This window comes from Rhodamnia argentea, chromosome 7 (genome assembly GCF_020921035.1).
Source record: "Rhodamnia argentea isolate NSW1041297 chromosome 7, ASM2092103v1, whole genome shotgun sequence".
Taxonomy (NCBI): domain Eukaryota; kingdom Viridiplantae; phylum Streptophyta; class Magnoliopsida; order Myrtales; family Myrtaceae; genus Rhodamnia; species Rhodamnia argentea.
The window spans coordinates 10,387,729-10,405,210 of record NC_063156.1 but is presented as its reverse complement, the minus strand read 5'-3'; the positions used below and the strand labels follow the sequence as shown (position 1 = coordinate 10,405,210).

Here is a 17,482-nt window from a genome sequence, read left to right as displayed (position 1 = left end):
TTACTGGCTTCCAACCATACAAGCATATTGACCCATCGATAATTGCTTCTTATGCACATCAAAGTGCATGTGAAACATAACATAGAAGCATATTATACTACACAATCATGAAATTTGAAAAAGAGAATGAAAGGATCTTATTTGCAAATAACCTCTATTAATCCCATCAAAAAATAATCTATAACAATTGGTTTTGGTTCTTATGGCAATTCAAGACAATCAATTATATGTCGGTCTTAACCTTTCGCGAAAAAATAAGTAGCTCAAAAAATATTTTCTGAAAAATAATGTCTCGTTCGTTCAATATGATTAATGTTCATTATTAACTATAATTTATATCATGATGAAAATAGTTTTCATTCATATATATATTTTGTAAATAATATAAACGATCTTTTTTGAAAGAATACTTTTGAAATTATTTATTATTTACGGAACAAACGAGATTTCTGCCAACAATTTGCGGGCCGGTCGGGCTTTCCGGGTCACGACGTCACCGGGACATGAAAGGCTTTTACAGTCTTCGATGCTCGGTCAGTAGAACTCTCGCTGGGACAAAACGTTCGCCAAAACCCTCTCGCTCGCTCGGCGGTGGAACTGGGGATCCTGACGAGGAACGGTTCGAGTAAGCTCCGCTCCTCCTCTCTCGCTGTGTGCCTTCGGAGTTTCTTCTCCGATTCGGTCTCTCCTCGTGTGCTTCGTGTTCCCTTCCCCGCTGCTGCGACGACCTCCGACGTTAGGATTCCGCCGCCGCGAGGTTGGGAATCGCCTCGTTGTCCGGTTCCGGCTCTTGATGTTTCGTCGCCGCCTGAAGGAGCGGATGGTTTGACGAAACCTAATCCCCTCGCGGTGGTCGGCTTTTTCTTAAGCTCTTGTGACGGGGATTACGGCGACGCTTGTAATGAGTTTGTTTCCGGGCTCGCAGAGTTTGTTAGGAGAGGGACGATGTGTTTAGGTTTTGATTGGCGTCACGAATGCTGAATTGGTAGGTCCTCGAGCTTCTAATGACCAAGCTTGTCCGTTTTGTTTTGATCAGTTGAGAGGGGGAGCGGAGCGTCTTTTCCTGAAGCTAGGTCGGTGCGGTCTTCGGATAATGGATATTGATTCCGGTGCTCAGGATATGGATATCAAGTCCTCTGAAGAAGGCCCGTCGATGCCAATGAACTCCCTAGACTCTTCGAGCGCAGAGGTTGGCGATTCTTCTCCGTGTCTTTGTTGTCTCCTTGTGATTTTCGAAGTAGCGAGAATTGTTAGGCCCAAAGAAAGGAGCAAGCATTGAGGGCGGAAAATAGAGGTGGCCACTGATTCATTAAACATTTTGATTGGTTTTACCTTAATATCGTCCTTATTAACCTAAACATTGAACTCTTTAGTGGTCTAAGATGCCATTTTTGTAAGATGCATGTTACAAGACTTCTTGGTTCCTCATTCGCAGACACTTTATTGCAACTGGCTGAATAGTTAGCTTAGGTGTTCCCTTTGGCTTACTGTGTTCTTTTAACTTTTTATGCTGTTTGAAGATGAAGGGACAAGAAAAAGAGGAACTTAATCACTCATTAGAGAAGTTAAACATCGCGGAGTCATCGTCTGGGCAGCTAGGAACGCCATTCAAGAGAAAGCCTGTCATCATCATTGTAATTGGCATGGCAGGTAGTTTGTTTAACGTAGGCTTCTGGAATTCAAGGATATTGTCGATTGTCTTTGTTCCTAGCAAGTAACTTATTGACAATGTAAATTGTGTAGGCACTGGAAAAACAACATTTCTGCACAGGCTAGTTTGCCACACGCAAGCTTCAAATATCCGCGGTTATGTCATTAACCTCGATCCTGCGGTAATGACCCTCCCATTCGGTGCCAATATCGATATACGAGACACTGTTAAGTATAAAGAAGTGATGAAGCAGTACAATCTTGGGCCTAATGGCGGCATTCTCACATCACTTAACCTGTTTGCCACAAAGTTTGATGAGGTAACACTTAGGAAAACTTTCCCTCAGTTGTATTATATTGGTTTGCAGTTGTTGCTAGCTGGTATGCGTTTCCATTTTGTTTTTTGATCACGTGTCTTCTTTATCTAAATATCAGGTCATATCGGTTATTGAGAGGCGAGCAGATCAGCTTGATTATGTTCTGGTGGACACTCCAGGTCAAATTGAGATTTTCACGTGGTCTGCTTCGGGAGCTATTATAACTGAAGCATTTGCTTCCACCTTTCCTACTGTAATTACTTATGTAGTTGACACGCCTCGATGCGAGAGCCCCGTTACTTTTATGAGCAATATGCTCTATGCTTGTAGTATCCTCTACAAAACCAGGTTGCCATTGGTGTTGGCATTTAATAAAACTGACGTGGCTCAACACCAATTTGCTTTGGAGGTAAGTTCTCTTGTGCTTTTTTCCTGTAATATTTTAGACTTTGAGCTGGAAACTGGCTCGCTAATTGTCGATTTATTGTTCAATTGCTTGATTCGCTTGAATGACGTTGTTCATATCTTACCCAGAAATGTGGGGCTATTCAGTTTCTTTAATTGCTATCCACTAGAGCCATCTACCCTGCTGGGAGATTTGAGTGGCAAAGTATTATCAAGATGGATGACCTGATGCTTCTGGTTATGTCCATCAGATTGGAATCGTATATTACCTTTCTACTTGAGCTGTAAAATGATCCGGAATTGAAAACTTGGGTCACTCGATGTGGGGAATTGAAATGAAAGAGTGAAGGAAACCAAGTTACATCTGTAGATGGTGAATTTACTTGGAGGAAAATTTCTAGGAAGAGAGAGGAACAATTAGTGTCACCCCTCTGTTCCAATCTTGACTTACTTTGCGAAGTTTTGAATCGTGTGGTTGCAAAGTTTTGAATCACTCGGTTGCAAAGTTTCGAATTACATGGTTGTGCCGATATTTTTCCTTCTGTCTGGCTCTTTGTACATGTGTCATAGATGTCCACTGTAAAGTACACTGCATATCTGATAGTTCATGACGTTCTCGATTTTGATCATGAGAAATTTGGAATAATAAACAGTGTACCGTGTAAGCTGCTGTTCCCTTTCCAAAGAGGACAAATTGTTGACCTAGTAAAGTATACAAATCTTGACATACTGTGCAAAGTTTTGAATCACGTGGTTGCGAAGGTTTGAATCATGTGGTTGCGAAGTTTCGAATTACATGGTTGTGCCGATGTTTTTCCTTCTTCTGTCTGGCTCTTTGTACATGTGTCATAGATGCCCACTGTAAAGTACACTGCATATCTGATAGTTCATGATGTTCTCGATTTTGATCATGAGAAATTCGGAATAATAAACAGCGTACCATGTAAGCTGCTGTTCCCTTTCCAAAGAGGACAAGTTGGTGACCTAGTAAAGTATGCAAATCTTTTTTGGTGTTGTAGTGGATGGAAGATTTTGAGGTATTTCAAACAGCGCTAGATTCAGATCACTCGTACACATCAACATTAACCCGAAGTCTTTCGCTTGTGCTGGATGAGTTCTACAAGAACTTGAAAACTGTCGGAGTTTCTGCTATTTCTGGTGCTGGTATGGCTGAATTCTTTAAGACCATTGAGGCGAGTGCTGAGGAGTACATGGAGAACTACAAGTACGGTCTTTAAGACTTAACTCTCAGTTTCTGTTGTTTGCGTTGATATGCTTGCCAATATGACATATATATCTATTTGTGTAGGGCTGAACTTGACAAGAGACGAGCAGAGAAACAGCGCTTGGAAGACGAACGCCGGAGACAGAACATGGAAAAGCTGCGGAAGGATATGGAGAAAACTGGGGGAGAAACTGTGGTTTTGAGCACAGGGTTGAAGGATAAAGAAGGAAAGAACAAGGATTTGATGGATGAGGAATATGAAGACGAAGAGGATGAAGATGTAGACGGTTTTGAGAGATTCACTGAGGACGATGAAGATGTAGTAGATGAGGACGAAGATGAGGAAGTTGGGAGATTCTCCTTTTAGCACCAAATCCCTCGTGATGAAAATTTTAACGATTGACTAAATGTATAGGATTTCCCGTGCCTGTTGACCCCCCTCATCTACATGGTAACAGACGTCACGTTGTCGCGGCATAGGCGCGTGAAGTGTTTTGGCCTCAGCTGTGCATATCTGACTGAGAACTTTAGAGGTTTATTTCTGGGGGTGGCATATGCATGTAATGGAATATCTGTGCATTTTTATGCTGTGGTAATTAAAATGACTGTTTGTGTTCCTAGATTCTGATTTTTCCTAAGTGAGTAGATTGGGGAGCAAGCAGGGACAGAATCATCCCGGAGTTGATTTTAAATCCAAAATTTGTTCGTATACATTTGCAGATCGCTCCCTCGTTAGCACCATGTATATATCCTGTAGCAACATTGAAAGGCTGTAGGAAATGAATTTCTAGGACTGATTGCAGGTTTTGATTTCCTACAAGCAACAGATCATTGTCCCCTCGCGACTTATGAGGTAACTGTTACATCCAACTATATTTTCGGCTGATGAAGAGGATAGCCATAGGCAGCTATCATCTGTCATCGGAAATTCAGAATGTAGAGTCCAGAACATCTGCAACAAGATCTCCTTCTCTGAAGTTTTCGCGCCGAAGTTTTCGCCTGTTGAGAAGAGAAATTAGGATGGAGAAGCCCTCTGAAGATTGTTCTTCACAACCATGGGGATTTAGCGGCATCCATTCGTCGGCTGCTTAAAAGATTTTTCAGCCCTTGAGCGTCAAGTCTTATGACTCGCCACCTGCTTTGGGAGATGGTGCAAGTTGAAAACTTGTGTATCTCCCGCTGCTTCTTGGCTGTCCAGGAAACAGACCAGACTTACTGCCTGATTCCGAAGATTCGAGAGTACATGGAAGACCTTCAAATCCAACATCTGTAGTAACCATGGATCCCTAGACAAGATTTTGTATAGCAGTGTTCAATCAGTTGCCAAAACGATAAACCTTCTCTAAGCCAAACTCCCTTTTTTCCTCGGGACACAAGCAGGTGCGGGCTAGTACTTGTTCCTTTTCTCGCTAATAAAGACAGAAACTAATCCTAGCTGAAGGGTGATAATAAAGTAACAACTACTCATTATGGAAAAAAAAAATGTAACAACTGCTAAATAAGCACTGTGATCGCCAGATTTATTTGCTGTAATCACTAACCGTTTGCTTCTCGCTGGGCCCTTGGATCCTCCTCTCGGCGGCTTCGAATTTGATTTCTATTGCAACCTCCTGCAAGTACTTGAGCTTCTGAGTGAACAGAGATCCATCATTGGTTTCTCGCGGCCGTTGCTACTTACATCCTTTTGACCGGTGAGTCTGTCTGTTGCGCACGGCGGCTTCATTTGGCTTTTCCAGTCGAACCTTTCTTTCCTTATCAAACTTCTCCGCCGCGATCTTGTTAGAAGGGGTAGTTTGTGAGGACCTATTGGGCTTGACAACCCCTAGCTGCTGCTTCGGTTTCTGGATCGCAAAGTTCTTTTCCCTAATGTTGCAAGGATCTGCACAAAAAAAAAGTTCAGCTCACAGTTCAGGCATAGCAAGCAACAGCAGAGTGCTCTAAAAGACTGCTTACTTCCGTCGGCATCCACCATGGCCTTCCATTGTCTGCACTGCAATGATAAGAAGCAAGAAGTGAGTAGATATCTGCTTCTTCTCCAGTTGGAGGATCAAATGGATATATACTATAAAAGAATCCAAGCACTTATACGTCGAATAAAACGAAGTTGCTAAAGCCTCTATGGCTATACTATCAACCAAGCATTCGGTATGCCAAGACACGGGCGTTTCTAGCTCGGTTATACAAGAACTGGACCGAATTATTTAGAGTCTCTGAGAAATAATCATGAATTATCAGTGCAAACTGATTCTAAAGATTCTGTTGTTCAACAATAGAAAAGATGTGCTTGATTAACAGTCAGTGAGGGAGATTTTTTTGGTTTTTCACGGGACAGCACTGTAAATGTCATGTTTTTCAGAAGCTAGTTTGGTCTTGTACGCGTGATGAGAATGATAACAAACACCGTACCCTGTGATGCTGTGCGTAAACTGAGCAATCTGCTTCGATCTGCAATTTCTACTGAGACTGTTGACACTTATCCCGATCTTAGTCGTCTGCAGATGGTCAAAACTTTAAGTAATCACTGTCAACAAGCAAAATCGTGCAACAAATATCAAAGCAAGATAATGAAAAAGCCTATCTAGCATTGTGTTTTAGGAACCATATAAAGTAAGAGTTACTCAAACCTCCAGGGTATCCAGAGTAATAGCCATCGACCGGAGACTTCGCAGTGATTCACACAGCACCGAAGTGGACTGTCCTAACCAGAAACAAAACAAGTTAAGATTTTCGCGTGCTTCGGGATTCTCAATGATCAATATGGCAGTAACCCTTAACAGTCTATGTGCACATCTGTCTCCGAAAATTTATATATGACGAACAAGAAATCAGTAAGAACTGATCGTCTTGCAAAAAGATGGTACTGATTCGAAGTTATGTAGGCTATTGACCTCGAGTCGACTATTGTCCAAGACCTGCTTGATCCTCAGGACTTCACCAACGACTCGAGACTGCTCATCAATCTCATCCGTGAATGCCTCGGCTTCCCTGAAACTGTCACAGCTTTCCTCGTCCGTATCCACCACATCCTGCTCGACCTCACCCCTACCGTTGCTGCTTGCCATGCTTTCTTTACTCGCGGCATCACATGACCCGACCTCATCGCCTGCTGCGTGCCACCCAGCCTTGCACGTGTACAAACGTTCCATGATCCATCCCCTTTGCGACCGAAAATCATCCAGGCAATCGAGCGCAGCTACCACGATGGCATTGTCGATAAGTTCGAAAACGTCGGCATTCGTCCTTCGGAAGAATTCTCTCCAGTCATCCAGCGACTCCGGCATCACGGCGGCGACAAGCTTCCAATAGCGCGCTCGGAGCAAGAAGCTATCAAGAAGGAAAGTTGATGGGAGACCGACTATGGTACAGACGTGTAGGAGGAGAGACTTAAACTCACTTCCCTAGTTAGGTCAATGCGGATATGGATTGCCAATCCAAAGCCATATCCATCTTTTGGTTTCAAAATCTTGTGAAAAGAAACATCCTCGGCTTGTTCATATCCAAACCCGAATCTTGATTCTATGTTGAAACTTGTTTCCTTAATTAATGTCGTACTTATTTAAGATGAAATATCAGAAAAAGCAGAGAGATTTTTTAGATATTTTTGGAGCACATTATCAGACTTTCATCCCAGTCAATTATTGTGTTTCATCCGAGGCTTATGGCATTCGAGACACGTGATGATTGAATTGGATTTGAATATTGTTCTGCGGAAATAGCTTAGAATATCGATTGATTTTTCATTATGTAGATATAGAAATAGGAATTAATCGAACGAACTGATTTCCTTAGTATATGTCCAATCCAGATTCCATTTATGAGAAGGGGCTCGGAAAAGCTTGAACTCAATTCCTCCCGTGCCATTCTTTGATTGTTTTTACCATATAAATGAACCTTTTTATTTGACTGATAAAACTACCAACAATTCAATTTTTTAAAAAATAGAAAATAATAAATATAAAAGGGTGCTCTTCATACAATTTTTATGAATACTATTTTAGGGACTCAAACTCGACCCAACCAATATTTCTAAAGCACATGCATATTCATACAAAAACATTTAACTGCACATACATATTCATACAAAAAATTTTAACTTGCGTGAAGCTCTTCATAAGAATTTGTTACTGGAATGGATTTTTTTTGTCCAATTAAAAAATAAATCAACAAAAAAAAACTTTGTTAGTAAATAAAAGAAAAAAAACTCTAAAGATTGAAATGCATGTAAAAAACTAGAAAAATATGCATGTGTTGTGACAAAACATATGGGAAATTTACTAAAAAATTCCTAACCATATTATACTTATGACAAATAAGTCCTAAACATATTAATTTTGTAAATGTAGTCATTTTGGACAATTTTGACTAGAAATCGATGATGTGAGAGGCCACCATCCCGATTGACAATTTTTACAAATTAAAAAGAAAATGTCTGATTGTGTTTCTTTTTTCCTTTTTTTTTTCTAAGTCCGACGAGGGTCAAGCCCTCACCCAAACTTGACGAGGACCGCAAAGTCCCCACCCAGTGCCCGTTTGTGCAAGGGCAACGACCCTCGCCGGATTTCGTAGACAAAAAAAAATTAAAAGAAAAAAGAAACAAATATGAACTTATAAAAAAAACTCAGAAAATTTAAAATAAATTATAAATTATCTTGACATCTCCAACTCCACTCAATGCATTGAGCACTTTATTTACTACTAGAAGACCGGTGAAAAAGTTCTCTATTTTTCATCATATGGATTTGAAATAGGTTAGTTCTCAATTCATTTAGACCCATTAAGTTGTTAGGCATTTATTTATTGGACCCAGTTAAGCCTATTTTTAAAACTTAAGGCACTATTAAGTATGACTTAAAATGTGGATTCTAGACCTATTTTACCACTTTTAAGCGTGCATAAAATTTTTGACAGGCGGGCCTGATTAATAAAGTAGGCCTAATTTAAGAACCCGGCTTGAACCAAATCTACCCAATCTTCATTTCTACTGTTCAACACGATTGGTAAGTGGTTAACTACTAGAGCCTAGAGGTGATTACTATTAGGGCAGGCAGGCTAGGTTTCAAACCAAGAACAAGAAAAATCTACCATGTTGGAATTGGTTTCGATTTTACGAAATAAGGAACCCAAACTGGATGACTTTGGAACCGAACTAGCCAATTCCAGGATTGACCCGAGAATCGGCCTATTTTCCTTTTTTTGTTTTCTATGTCTGTTCTTTTCAATTCAGCATATGTCATTTTGTACTTGCAATGTAAAAATTTCCCATATAAGACTAAATAAAGTACTTGAACGTACGAAAGTAGAAAAATGCTTAAAGTACAAGAGATTTAGTTTTGGTTTGGAAAAGATTCAAAACCGATTTTACCTAAGAACTGGCTTTGAAATCGATTCGTAGCCGGTTCTATCATAAAATCAGCTCGGTAGAACCGACAATTCCCGGGATAGAATAGGCCTGTCGTCCAAACTCTTTTGCTTGGAAACCGAATCGGTCCTCATGTGAAATGATCCAAAATCGGTCTATTAAGGCCGGTTCGATTTGGTTCCACTTCCCAGGTTGAACCGACATGCGTAACAAGTAAAAAACTAACAACTGCCACATGCCTTCATTGCCTTGATCTCGAGCTGGCCCGGCCCGGTCGCGCCATAAACAGAACGTTCTGGGGATGCGGCGTTCAGGCCCGGCCCGGCCCGGCCCGTGAAATGATAGGATGCCACGTCAGTCTCCTCCCTTCCTTAGCACTGGCCTCTCCTTCCTCTCCAAGGAAATCAGAAGCTAAACCCAGCTCTCCTCTCCTCTCTCTCTCTCTCTCTCTCTCTCTCTCTCTGTTTTGCATCGTCGGGCGTTACTTAGCTGCGCATTCGGTTCGTGTTCAACTGAGAAATCCGGCAATGGAAGCGAAAATCGGGCAGTTCTTCGATTCGATAGGCGGCTTCTTCAAGGGCGACGATGAGATCCCCTGGTGCGATCGCGATATCATCATCGTAAGCATTCTCTCGCCCCGTTTGTGAAGTCGCGCTTGCGTTTTTTTCTTTTTTTCCCCCTCATTTCGATTGTTCGTGCATTCGAATGGGTGGGTCTCCGGCTTTCAGTAATCGGTGCAAGTGTTACTGTTCTATCTGTTCTCGGTCGTGGTCCCACACAGGCTTCGAGCCGGTGATTGGTTCGTCTGTTGATTTCATTTTGTTTAACGACTTATCCGTGTGTGTGTGTGTGTGTCTCATTCATTTGAACTGGAGGGAGGAACGATGTCCCCTCGTGGATTTGTGTTGGACTTGGGGGGCTGGTTGATTCTAGGTATGTAACAAATGGCTGTTGATAGAATTTAGGAAAGTCAAACTCAGGTAATTTATAGATGTCTAGGAAATGATTAACCATATTTAACATGCATCACCAGATAGCATCACAGCTAAACATCCTAATGGGGCTGCTACTTGACGTTTTCAGAAGATTTATGACACGGTCGTAGGTATGCGCGATGAAGAATCCATGATCTGATTCTTTGTGAATTTATAGTGCCTTCAAGCAATGCCTCCTACTCTGGCTGCAGGGAAAAGTCTGTTTGGCTTATTTTAAGTACTTTTGCCTCCAAAAGTTATTATTATTAAAACATTAAGGAGAAATTCCAGATGACTATACATCTCAATACTTGTAAATTTAAAAGCTTTCAGGTATTCGACCGTGAATCAAAATGCAATTTCAAATGTTATAAGAAAAAAAAAAAAAAAACTGAAGCCACTCCCCATCCTGGATATCAATTTTCCAATTGATGGTTGCTTCTCATGGTAGAAAATAGAAATTTTTGTAGCAGTTAATTTATTCAGTTTTGGTAAACTAGTCCAGAAATTTAGTATTTACTATTACTGGCACTTATTTTGTTGTATGAGCTGAATTGGGTGAAGCCTTCTACTATCTTATACAGTGAAGGTTCTTGGATGGTAACATTGAGTTGGTGATCATCTTGGTCTTTGTGGTGACTGTCCAATTAGTCATAGAAATAAGGAGAATAGCTATCTCATGCTGAAAATTACTGCCCACTGTCTAAAACGTATAAATGTACTCATTCAAAAACTTGGCTAGTTGGATGATACACCATTTTTGATATAGCTCTTGGAAGATTTTTTTGAGTGAACTTCATTGGAACCTCTATCATGCTATTACATAGAGATTCCTTCTCTGCCAACTAATTTGAAATTAATGATGGAAATCGGAATTTCAGCATTTGATTGATCAGACAACTTGGTTGATATTCCAAGCCTTCATGGTTTACTATTTTTCTTGGGTATCTAATTAAAAGAATGCACACTATATCATTGTTGTACCGGTGGTCGTCTTGAACAGGGGAACAAGTTCTTTAGATTATTATCCACAAGAAAGCTTCCTATGTCTCTTTTCATTTTGGGCTACATGGAGCCGAGTCGCTTGTATAAGTGATTATGGTTTGCCTGCCTTCTATTGGGTACATGGATATTGGGGATTGTTTTCCTCATACAAGTTTACTTTCATCTTGTTAGGATTGTCATTGAGATCCACAACTTGTCTTCACTTATGCATCCTAATGTTTTGACTCAAAAATGCATCTCTGTGTGGCTTGGTTTATCATAAAACCTCCCCCTTAAATGCACTTCCAAACTCATTTTACTTTTACACTCCTCTATTGTGAGATTGATATTATTGCCTATCGCAGCTTTTCTAGTTTGAATCAATTTATTATACTTTGGCAGGATTGTGAGAGAGGCGTTGCAGATGCTGCCAATGATGGTTCAGATGAGCTCAAAAGTGATAGCATAATGAGGTTATCATGGGCCCTTGTTCATTCTAGACAACAAGAAGATGTGCAGCGAGGGATAGCCATGCTTGAAGGTAGTTTTCCGTCTTTGCTGTTTCGGTTTTTTTGTTTCTCTTAGCTCAATGTTCTCATCTATTGTATTTTTTATGCAGCAGCAATTGTTTAGTGTGATAGTCAAGTGACTAGGTTATCTGTTCTAATTTCCATTCACTAATTTGTTGTTCAATAGTATCTTTCATCAGTTAGCTCACTTATGGCACATGGCATTCTAGAATATATATTGTTCCTTTCTTGGTTTTTCAGTATATGAAAAATCAGCTCATGCACCTTACCAAAAAAAAAAAAAAAAATCAGCTCATGCTGAAGTATCTTGGGCTAACCAAGATCATTCATGAGTCTTCATGCAAAATTTATCTAATGACGTGTGCCATGACTGTCTTTTCTATTTTGTCTTGTTATCATAATTTGTTTCCTGGAAGTCACAGCAATTTGTGCAAGAATTTCATGATCAGCCCAGGAAAAATATTGTATTTTACCATGTTCTTTGCATGATCTCTGGATGACATTGGCAAAGAAACTTCCAATCATGTCTCTTTATTGGAATTCTTTACTCTGGTGGTCTGGCCTTTTCCTCCCAGTAGGACGATGTCACATGTCTTAGGTTGCATTATATAAGCCATCCTGATGATTGATCTATTGAGATCTGTCCTATTCTACTGCGTCCACCTCATGAATTTTGTTTAAATAAGAAATAAAACGTAACAATTTCTTGAAGGAGGAAACCTGGGCTGGTCGGCCAGATGTATATTTTGGTGATTCCTATAACCTTTGACCTTGATGTTGGTTGAATCTGCCTATTTTTTTTAGGCTACTTTCAAACTTGGGAAGATGTTAGAAATTAAACTGACCATACATAAAATGCTTGCATGTTTAACTGCTGAATTGGGTGACATCTGTTTTCAGCTTCCTTAACCAACGCAAATACCCCTTTACAACAGAGGGAGAAGCTGTATCTTCTGGCTGTTGGATATTACAGAAGTGGTGAGTTTTCCAAAAGCTTGCAGCTTCTGCAGCGATGTTTGGAGGTTAGTTGACCATTTGATTCAGTTGTTTGCGTTTCTTGTCTTCTGTACCAAGCATGCTTCATGTTTCTTGCTTGAAATAAGCTGTTTTTTGTGGCTTATTGGATCTTAAACTTATGAACACATTTTATTATGGGATCCTTAAACATTTCTCAGTAAGAGATTGTGAGATACAGATGAATTAGCATCATCAATCTGTCAATTACTAGCTAGTACTCATTATTATATTGTCAATTATCATCACCAACAGCCTCTTTGAAAGGATTTCGCTGTTGGGCTTTTCCTTGATAATGTGGTTTGACTCACTTAAACGGCAAACTTGTGGACTTAAAATTTCTATTCCCTTCTACATGGCCTTTCCCTTCTTTTTTTTTTTTCGTGGATAATTTTTTTATGAGGATTGTTCCAGTTCTACTGGTGCTTAAAAGTCGAGGGTTCTTAGCTTCATATTGATGTGGGATGGTCACTGCACTTCTCCTTCAGATGATCATCTGTCAAATGCTCCCTCTTCTTTGACGAAGCTATATTCACATGCTTCTCTTCTTGTCTTGATTCCTTTATATCTTTGAGTACGTAGATTGCACCTGATTGGAGGCAAGCCTTGACGCTCAAAAAGAATGTTGAAAGTCGAATCACTAAGGGTATGAATAAAAATATTTACCTAGTCCTGATAATTGTTGTAGTGCATCAAAATATGGGAGGGTTTGCTGATAACTTCCATCGGAATACAGATGGTGTAATCGGAATAGGCATCACTGCAACTGCCGTCGGACTTGTAGCTGGCGGTATCGCAGCAGCTTTGGCTCGCAAGAAGTGATCGATCCAATTTATCTGTGGAACCTTCGGTCCGGAAAAAAGTCGGTCTTACCTGGATTCTGAAACTGGGTTATTGTTGCTCTTTTTATGTTTTTTAGCGAAGCATTATGAAACAAGATTTGGATGCTCCATAGTTTGTACGTATGCTCCAAAACGTTCTTGCTAGAGGGTCTCAGTCTTCATTGTTAGAGTTACCTACTTGAAGTGTTTAATAACTGTTTTTGTGCAAAGCCTTGATCAAGCAGAAAATTTGAAAAGAGTCAGCATCTTCTATCTGTGCAACTTCGATAGTTTTTAGATAGAGCAGAAATCGGGATGTTGTATGATTTGCTGGAGTGAACGCAATGGTTTCCAAATTACTTCTCTAATGGCAATCAAGCTTAGACTGGACACAGCTGACTGCTAAAGACATGCAATCACCAAAGAGAGTGCCATCCATTTCCCAAACCTGAGCAAACAAAGATCATAAGAGTGGCAATTGGACAGAGAGGGCAAGTATCTAGACTTTCATGCTTCCGAAAAGTCATCGTCCTCTGCTCGATCAACATCATTTTGTACAGAACTAGACCTCTTCATTTTCATTTTCGAGTGAAGATCGAGGAGAAAAGGATAGATAAGCTCCTTTTGACGATGAGACTTGTCGCCAACCACAAACACATGAAACGTATTCCCCACCTCAATCCAACTACAACCCGGCTGCTTCTTTAACTCCCCCTCCTTCATTTCCAACCTCACTCTTGCAGCGTCTCTCCATTTACCCATCGATGCGTATATATTAGACAGCAATGAATATGTACCAGCGTTGTCTGGTTCCAACTCGAAAAGCTTCTCTGCAGCCACCTTGCCGATTTCTGCATTCCCGTGATAGTTGCATCCCGCTAGAAGGGCTCCCCAAAGACATGCAGATGGCTTGTCCGCAACTTGCTCAATGCAATCGAAAGCTTCCTCCAGCCTACCCGCTCGACTGCACAGATCAATCAAACATGCAAAGTGATCTTCTTTCAACTGCACGGATCCGTCCCGCACAAGCCTGCTGAAGTACTCTAGGCCCTCCTCCACTAAACCAGCATGGCTACATGCGGAGAGCAACCCCACAAAGGTGGAGTCGTCGGGTTTAAAACCCAAATCTGTCATTTGGTTGAACAGAGTGATCGCCTCTCTTCCACATCCATGATGAGCGTAAGCTGCAATCATACAGTTCCATGATATTAAATCCCTTTGGCTCCACAAACCATCGTCAAACATCTTCCTTGCAGTGACTAACTCCCCACATTTTGAATACATGTTTATGAGAGCCGATGCCACAAACCTATCATCATGATATGGTGTTTTACAAATTACCTGATGAATTTGCTTTCCTTCCCCAAGACCCGCCGAGTCACTGCAAGCGCCCAAAATGCTCACGAAGGTTGCTTGATTAGGCTTTATCTCATCATCAGCCATCATCTTCAATAATATCTTCAGCGCTTCTTCATTTTGCCCATCCTGAACATACCCTGTGATCATGGTAGTCCAAGAGACAACATTCCTCTGGGTCATCTCATTGAACAAATCCCTGGCCCTCTCTATGTCTCCATTGTGAATAAGCCCCGTGACCATCGTATTCCATGATGGCACATCCCTCTCTGGCATTCTCTCGAACAAATCAAGAGCATCCTTTGACCTCTTATTCTGTGCATAACCAGTGATCATTGCGTTCCATGAGACGACATTACGTTCTGGCATTTTATCAAACAACTCTCTTGCCTCATCGATCATTCCACTTTTAGACAAACCTGCCACCATTGCTGTCCAGGAAATTACATCCCTTCTCGGCATCTGATCAAAAAGCGTCTTTGCCTCCACAATCCTCCCACGCTTTACCAAAGCAGCGATAACTGTATTCCATGAAACCACATTCCTCCCCGGCATGCTCTCAAACAACTTCAAGGCCGAGTCAACTTGATTGTTTCGTGCGTACCCGTCAATCATAGTGTTCCACGAGACAGCATTTCTATGGGGCATTTCATCAAACAAAGTCTCCGCTTCACGTATTCTACCCAACTTCACGTACCCACCAAGCATGGCCGTCCAAGTCACCACATTTTTCTTGGCATCTGCCCTATCAAACAGCTTACGTGCCTCTTCAATCAACCCACACTTGATATAAGCAGATATCAGAGTGGTCCACGCCATCTCGTCTCTCACAGCCATTTCATCGAACACCTTGCGTGCTTCCAAGATCCGCCCTTCCTTACCGAGCTTCGTCATCAGCCAAGTAGACCCAGCAATGCTCGATTTGACACCCTGAAAACTAGTATCCTGCAAACGAACTCTGAGACCGGCAGAATCGTTTGTGGAGTGATAAACCCTGAAAACACCCAGAACAGGGATGATTCTCTTGGCGGCCTTGTTGGAGCAGAGTGACGATCTCCATAACCCCAACATTTCAACCCCTTCCAAGTTCACAGCAACAACTCGACCAACACCATGGGATCACCTTTCGCTATCATAGTATTTCACCCACCTGTAAATCCCCCACTCATTTAGGAGTGTCCGCATTCGCTTCCCTGGTCACGACCAATTCAGATGAACTCTCGAAAGGTCATATGGAGCAATCTCAATCTGCTACGAGCCTGATCTCCCGAGAAGCCAACCCCGAGTTTCCACAAAAAAACCATGGATACCTTCAACTATTACCCACGACTTCACTGATGGAATAGAGCAATTTACAACACGCCAGCGAGGGAAGAATAAGGAAAACGAATCAAAGGAAGCGAAAGCGAAAGCGAAATGGGAGGGAATTCAAATTCATTCCGCGCTACTCCGTTGCCCCGCCACCTGCAAAGGTCGGTCGGGGATGAAGTTTATCCGACATGGGTTTTGCTCTCCGCAACATGATAACGTAGAATTGGCAAATGTTGAATGGAATCGCATCATCATCGTGTCCTTTACGAACAATCACGGAAGACACCATTTTTTTCGTCTCGGACGATGCTCTCAAAGGATGGGCCTAAAACAGAGCAAAAGCAAGTTCCAAGCATCAAAACGGCACCTCTTTCTTTCCATTAGAACTCTGCTCTTCTTCGTTACAAATTTAGACTGAATTTGCGAAGCGAACTTTTCATGAGTTGATTCATTTGTTATTGACCAAAAAGCCTTTGAACGTGGGAGGACTAGTAGTATATCCGGCAGCGAGCCGTCAAGGCGGTGAGGCGAGCCTCGAGTTTGCCAGATCCTACGAGGCCGAGGCTCGAGCCTCACCGGAGGCCGTCACCGTGGCTGGTTGCCAGCCAAAAAAGAAAGGATACATTATTGAAAGGCGGGTACAATGAAAATTGATTTTTCTCGTCAAACGGTGGAAAATATTTTACGGTTCGTTTTCAAGTTTAGCAAAATACCGAAAAATATCCTCATTTTTTTTAAAAAGAACTTTTTGAAAAACATTATGGAGCCTAAGTGCAAGTGTCCTATTTTTGAAGAAGCTATGAAATTGATGAGAATTTATGGAACCGAAAAATATCACTCCATACTTAATGATGTTGTGTGCAAGTTGAGCAATCGATCCTTCTTCCCTTCGGAGACGGATGACGGTTATCCAATGGTATACGATTAACCTAAACTTGATGGTTAGGTTACGAGATATGGAATTGATTATATAATTAGGCTAACAGGTTCTTTTGGATCACAAAAAAAAAAAAATTTAAAATTATTGTGGGTTCATTCTTTTTATACTTTGTAACTCACAAGATACTGTTGTTCTCACGGTCATGCTACCACAGTCCCACGATATATTAGCAACTTTCAACCACGGGTTAGATCTCGAGAAATTTGTCATTTTTTTTTATATAGAAATCGAACTGGATCTATACGGATTTTTAATCTAATTAGCCAAAAGGAATAGCGCTACTTCATGATATGATTTGTTTGGTCCTAAATATTTCCTAACCATACTTTTTAATATAATTTTTATTGACACGACATAGAGAAATTCCCTTCATATGAATATTCCATATGCATTTGTTGGCCCCCCCAAAGTATTTTTTTCCTTATCCCTGGACACAAGCCCCTCTTAAACCACTAAATCAAATCTCATGGCCCTTTTCCATCAATATAAATACTAGAATCACTATATAGTTGACGTTAACCGCGGTTTTAAGAAATAAATTAATAATAATATATTGTTGAAGTAAAGATAAAGATGATTTTTCAACGTAAATAAAG

The 17,482-nt window shown here is 41.0% G+C and overlaps 4 protein-coding genes across 5 annotated transcripts; 2 read left to right on the top strand and 2 right to left on the bottom strand.

Annotated features, from left to right (window-relative positions):
- Nucleotides 1–546: 546 nt before the first annotated feature.
- LOC115737780 (GPN-loop GTPase QQT2) lies at nucleotides 547–4,219 on the top strand. 2 transcript variants are annotated; one of them, XM_030670118.1, is made up of 7 exons: nucleotides 547–625; nucleotides 1,037–1,189; nucleotides 1,521–1,650; nucleotides 1,744–1,970; nucleotides 2,086–2,376; nucleotides 3,392–3,597; nucleotides 3,682–4,219. In XM_030670118.1, the coding sequence occupies exons 2-7, from the start codon at nucleotides 1,094–1,096 to the stop codon at nucleotides 3,962–3,964; spliced, it is 1,233 nt and encodes a 410-aa protein (XP_030525978.1). In that variant the 5' UTR covers nucleotides 547–625; nucleotides 1,037–1,093; the 3' UTR covers nucleotides 3,965–4,219. The 2 variants fall into 2 exon arrangements, with proteins under 2 accessions (XP_030525978.1, XP_030525981.1); XM_030670121.2 differs by lacking the exon at nucleotides 547–625 and having other exon boundaries at nucleotides 1,527–1,650.
- A 499-nt stretch (nucleotides 4,220–4,718) lies between these two features.
- On the bottom strand, nucleotides 4,719–6,990 carry LOC115737814 (probable mediator of RNA polymerase II transcription subunit 26b). The gene is made up of 7 exons (XM_030670167.2): nucleotides 6,486–6,990; nucleotides 6,222–6,290; nucleotides 6,004–6,089; nucleotides 5,551–5,582; nucleotides 5,340–5,476; nucleotides 5,139–5,207; nucleotides 4,719–4,883 (listed from the first exon to the last, which is right to left on the bottom strand). Exons 1-7 carry the CDS (start codon nucleotides 6,876–6,878, stop codon nucleotides 4,719–4,721), a joined length of 951 nt encoding a protein of 316 aa, XP_030526027.2. The 5' UTR covers nucleotides 6,879–6,990.
- Nucleotides 6,991–9,369: 2,379 nt separating this feature from the next.
- LOC115737785 (mitochondrial fission 1 protein A-like) lies at nucleotides 9,370–13,533 on the top strand. Its single transcript, XM_030670132.2, has 5 exons — nucleotides 9,370–9,576; nucleotides 11,317–11,455; nucleotides 12,345–12,466; nucleotides 13,041–13,104; nucleotides 13,195–13,533. Exons 1-5 carry the CDS (start codon nucleotides 9,484–9,486, stop codon nucleotides 13,278–13,280), a joined length of 504 nt encoding a protein of 167 aa, XP_030525992.1. The 5' UTR covers nucleotides 9,370–9,483; the 3' UTR covers nucleotides 13,281–13,533.
- A 231-nt stretch (nucleotides 13,534–13,764) lies between these two features.
- On the bottom strand, nucleotides 13,765–16,009 carry LOC115737784 (pentatricopeptide repeat-containing protein At2g35030, mitochondrial). The gene has a single exon (XM_030670131.2). The coding sequence runs from the start codon at nucleotides 15,704–15,706 to the stop codon at nucleotides 13,787–13,789; it is 1,920 nt and encodes a 639-aa protein (XP_030525991.1). The 5' UTR covers nucleotides 15,707–16,009; the 3' UTR covers nucleotides 13,765–13,786.
- Between the last annotated feature and the right edge of the window lie 1,473 nt (nucleotides 16,010–17,482).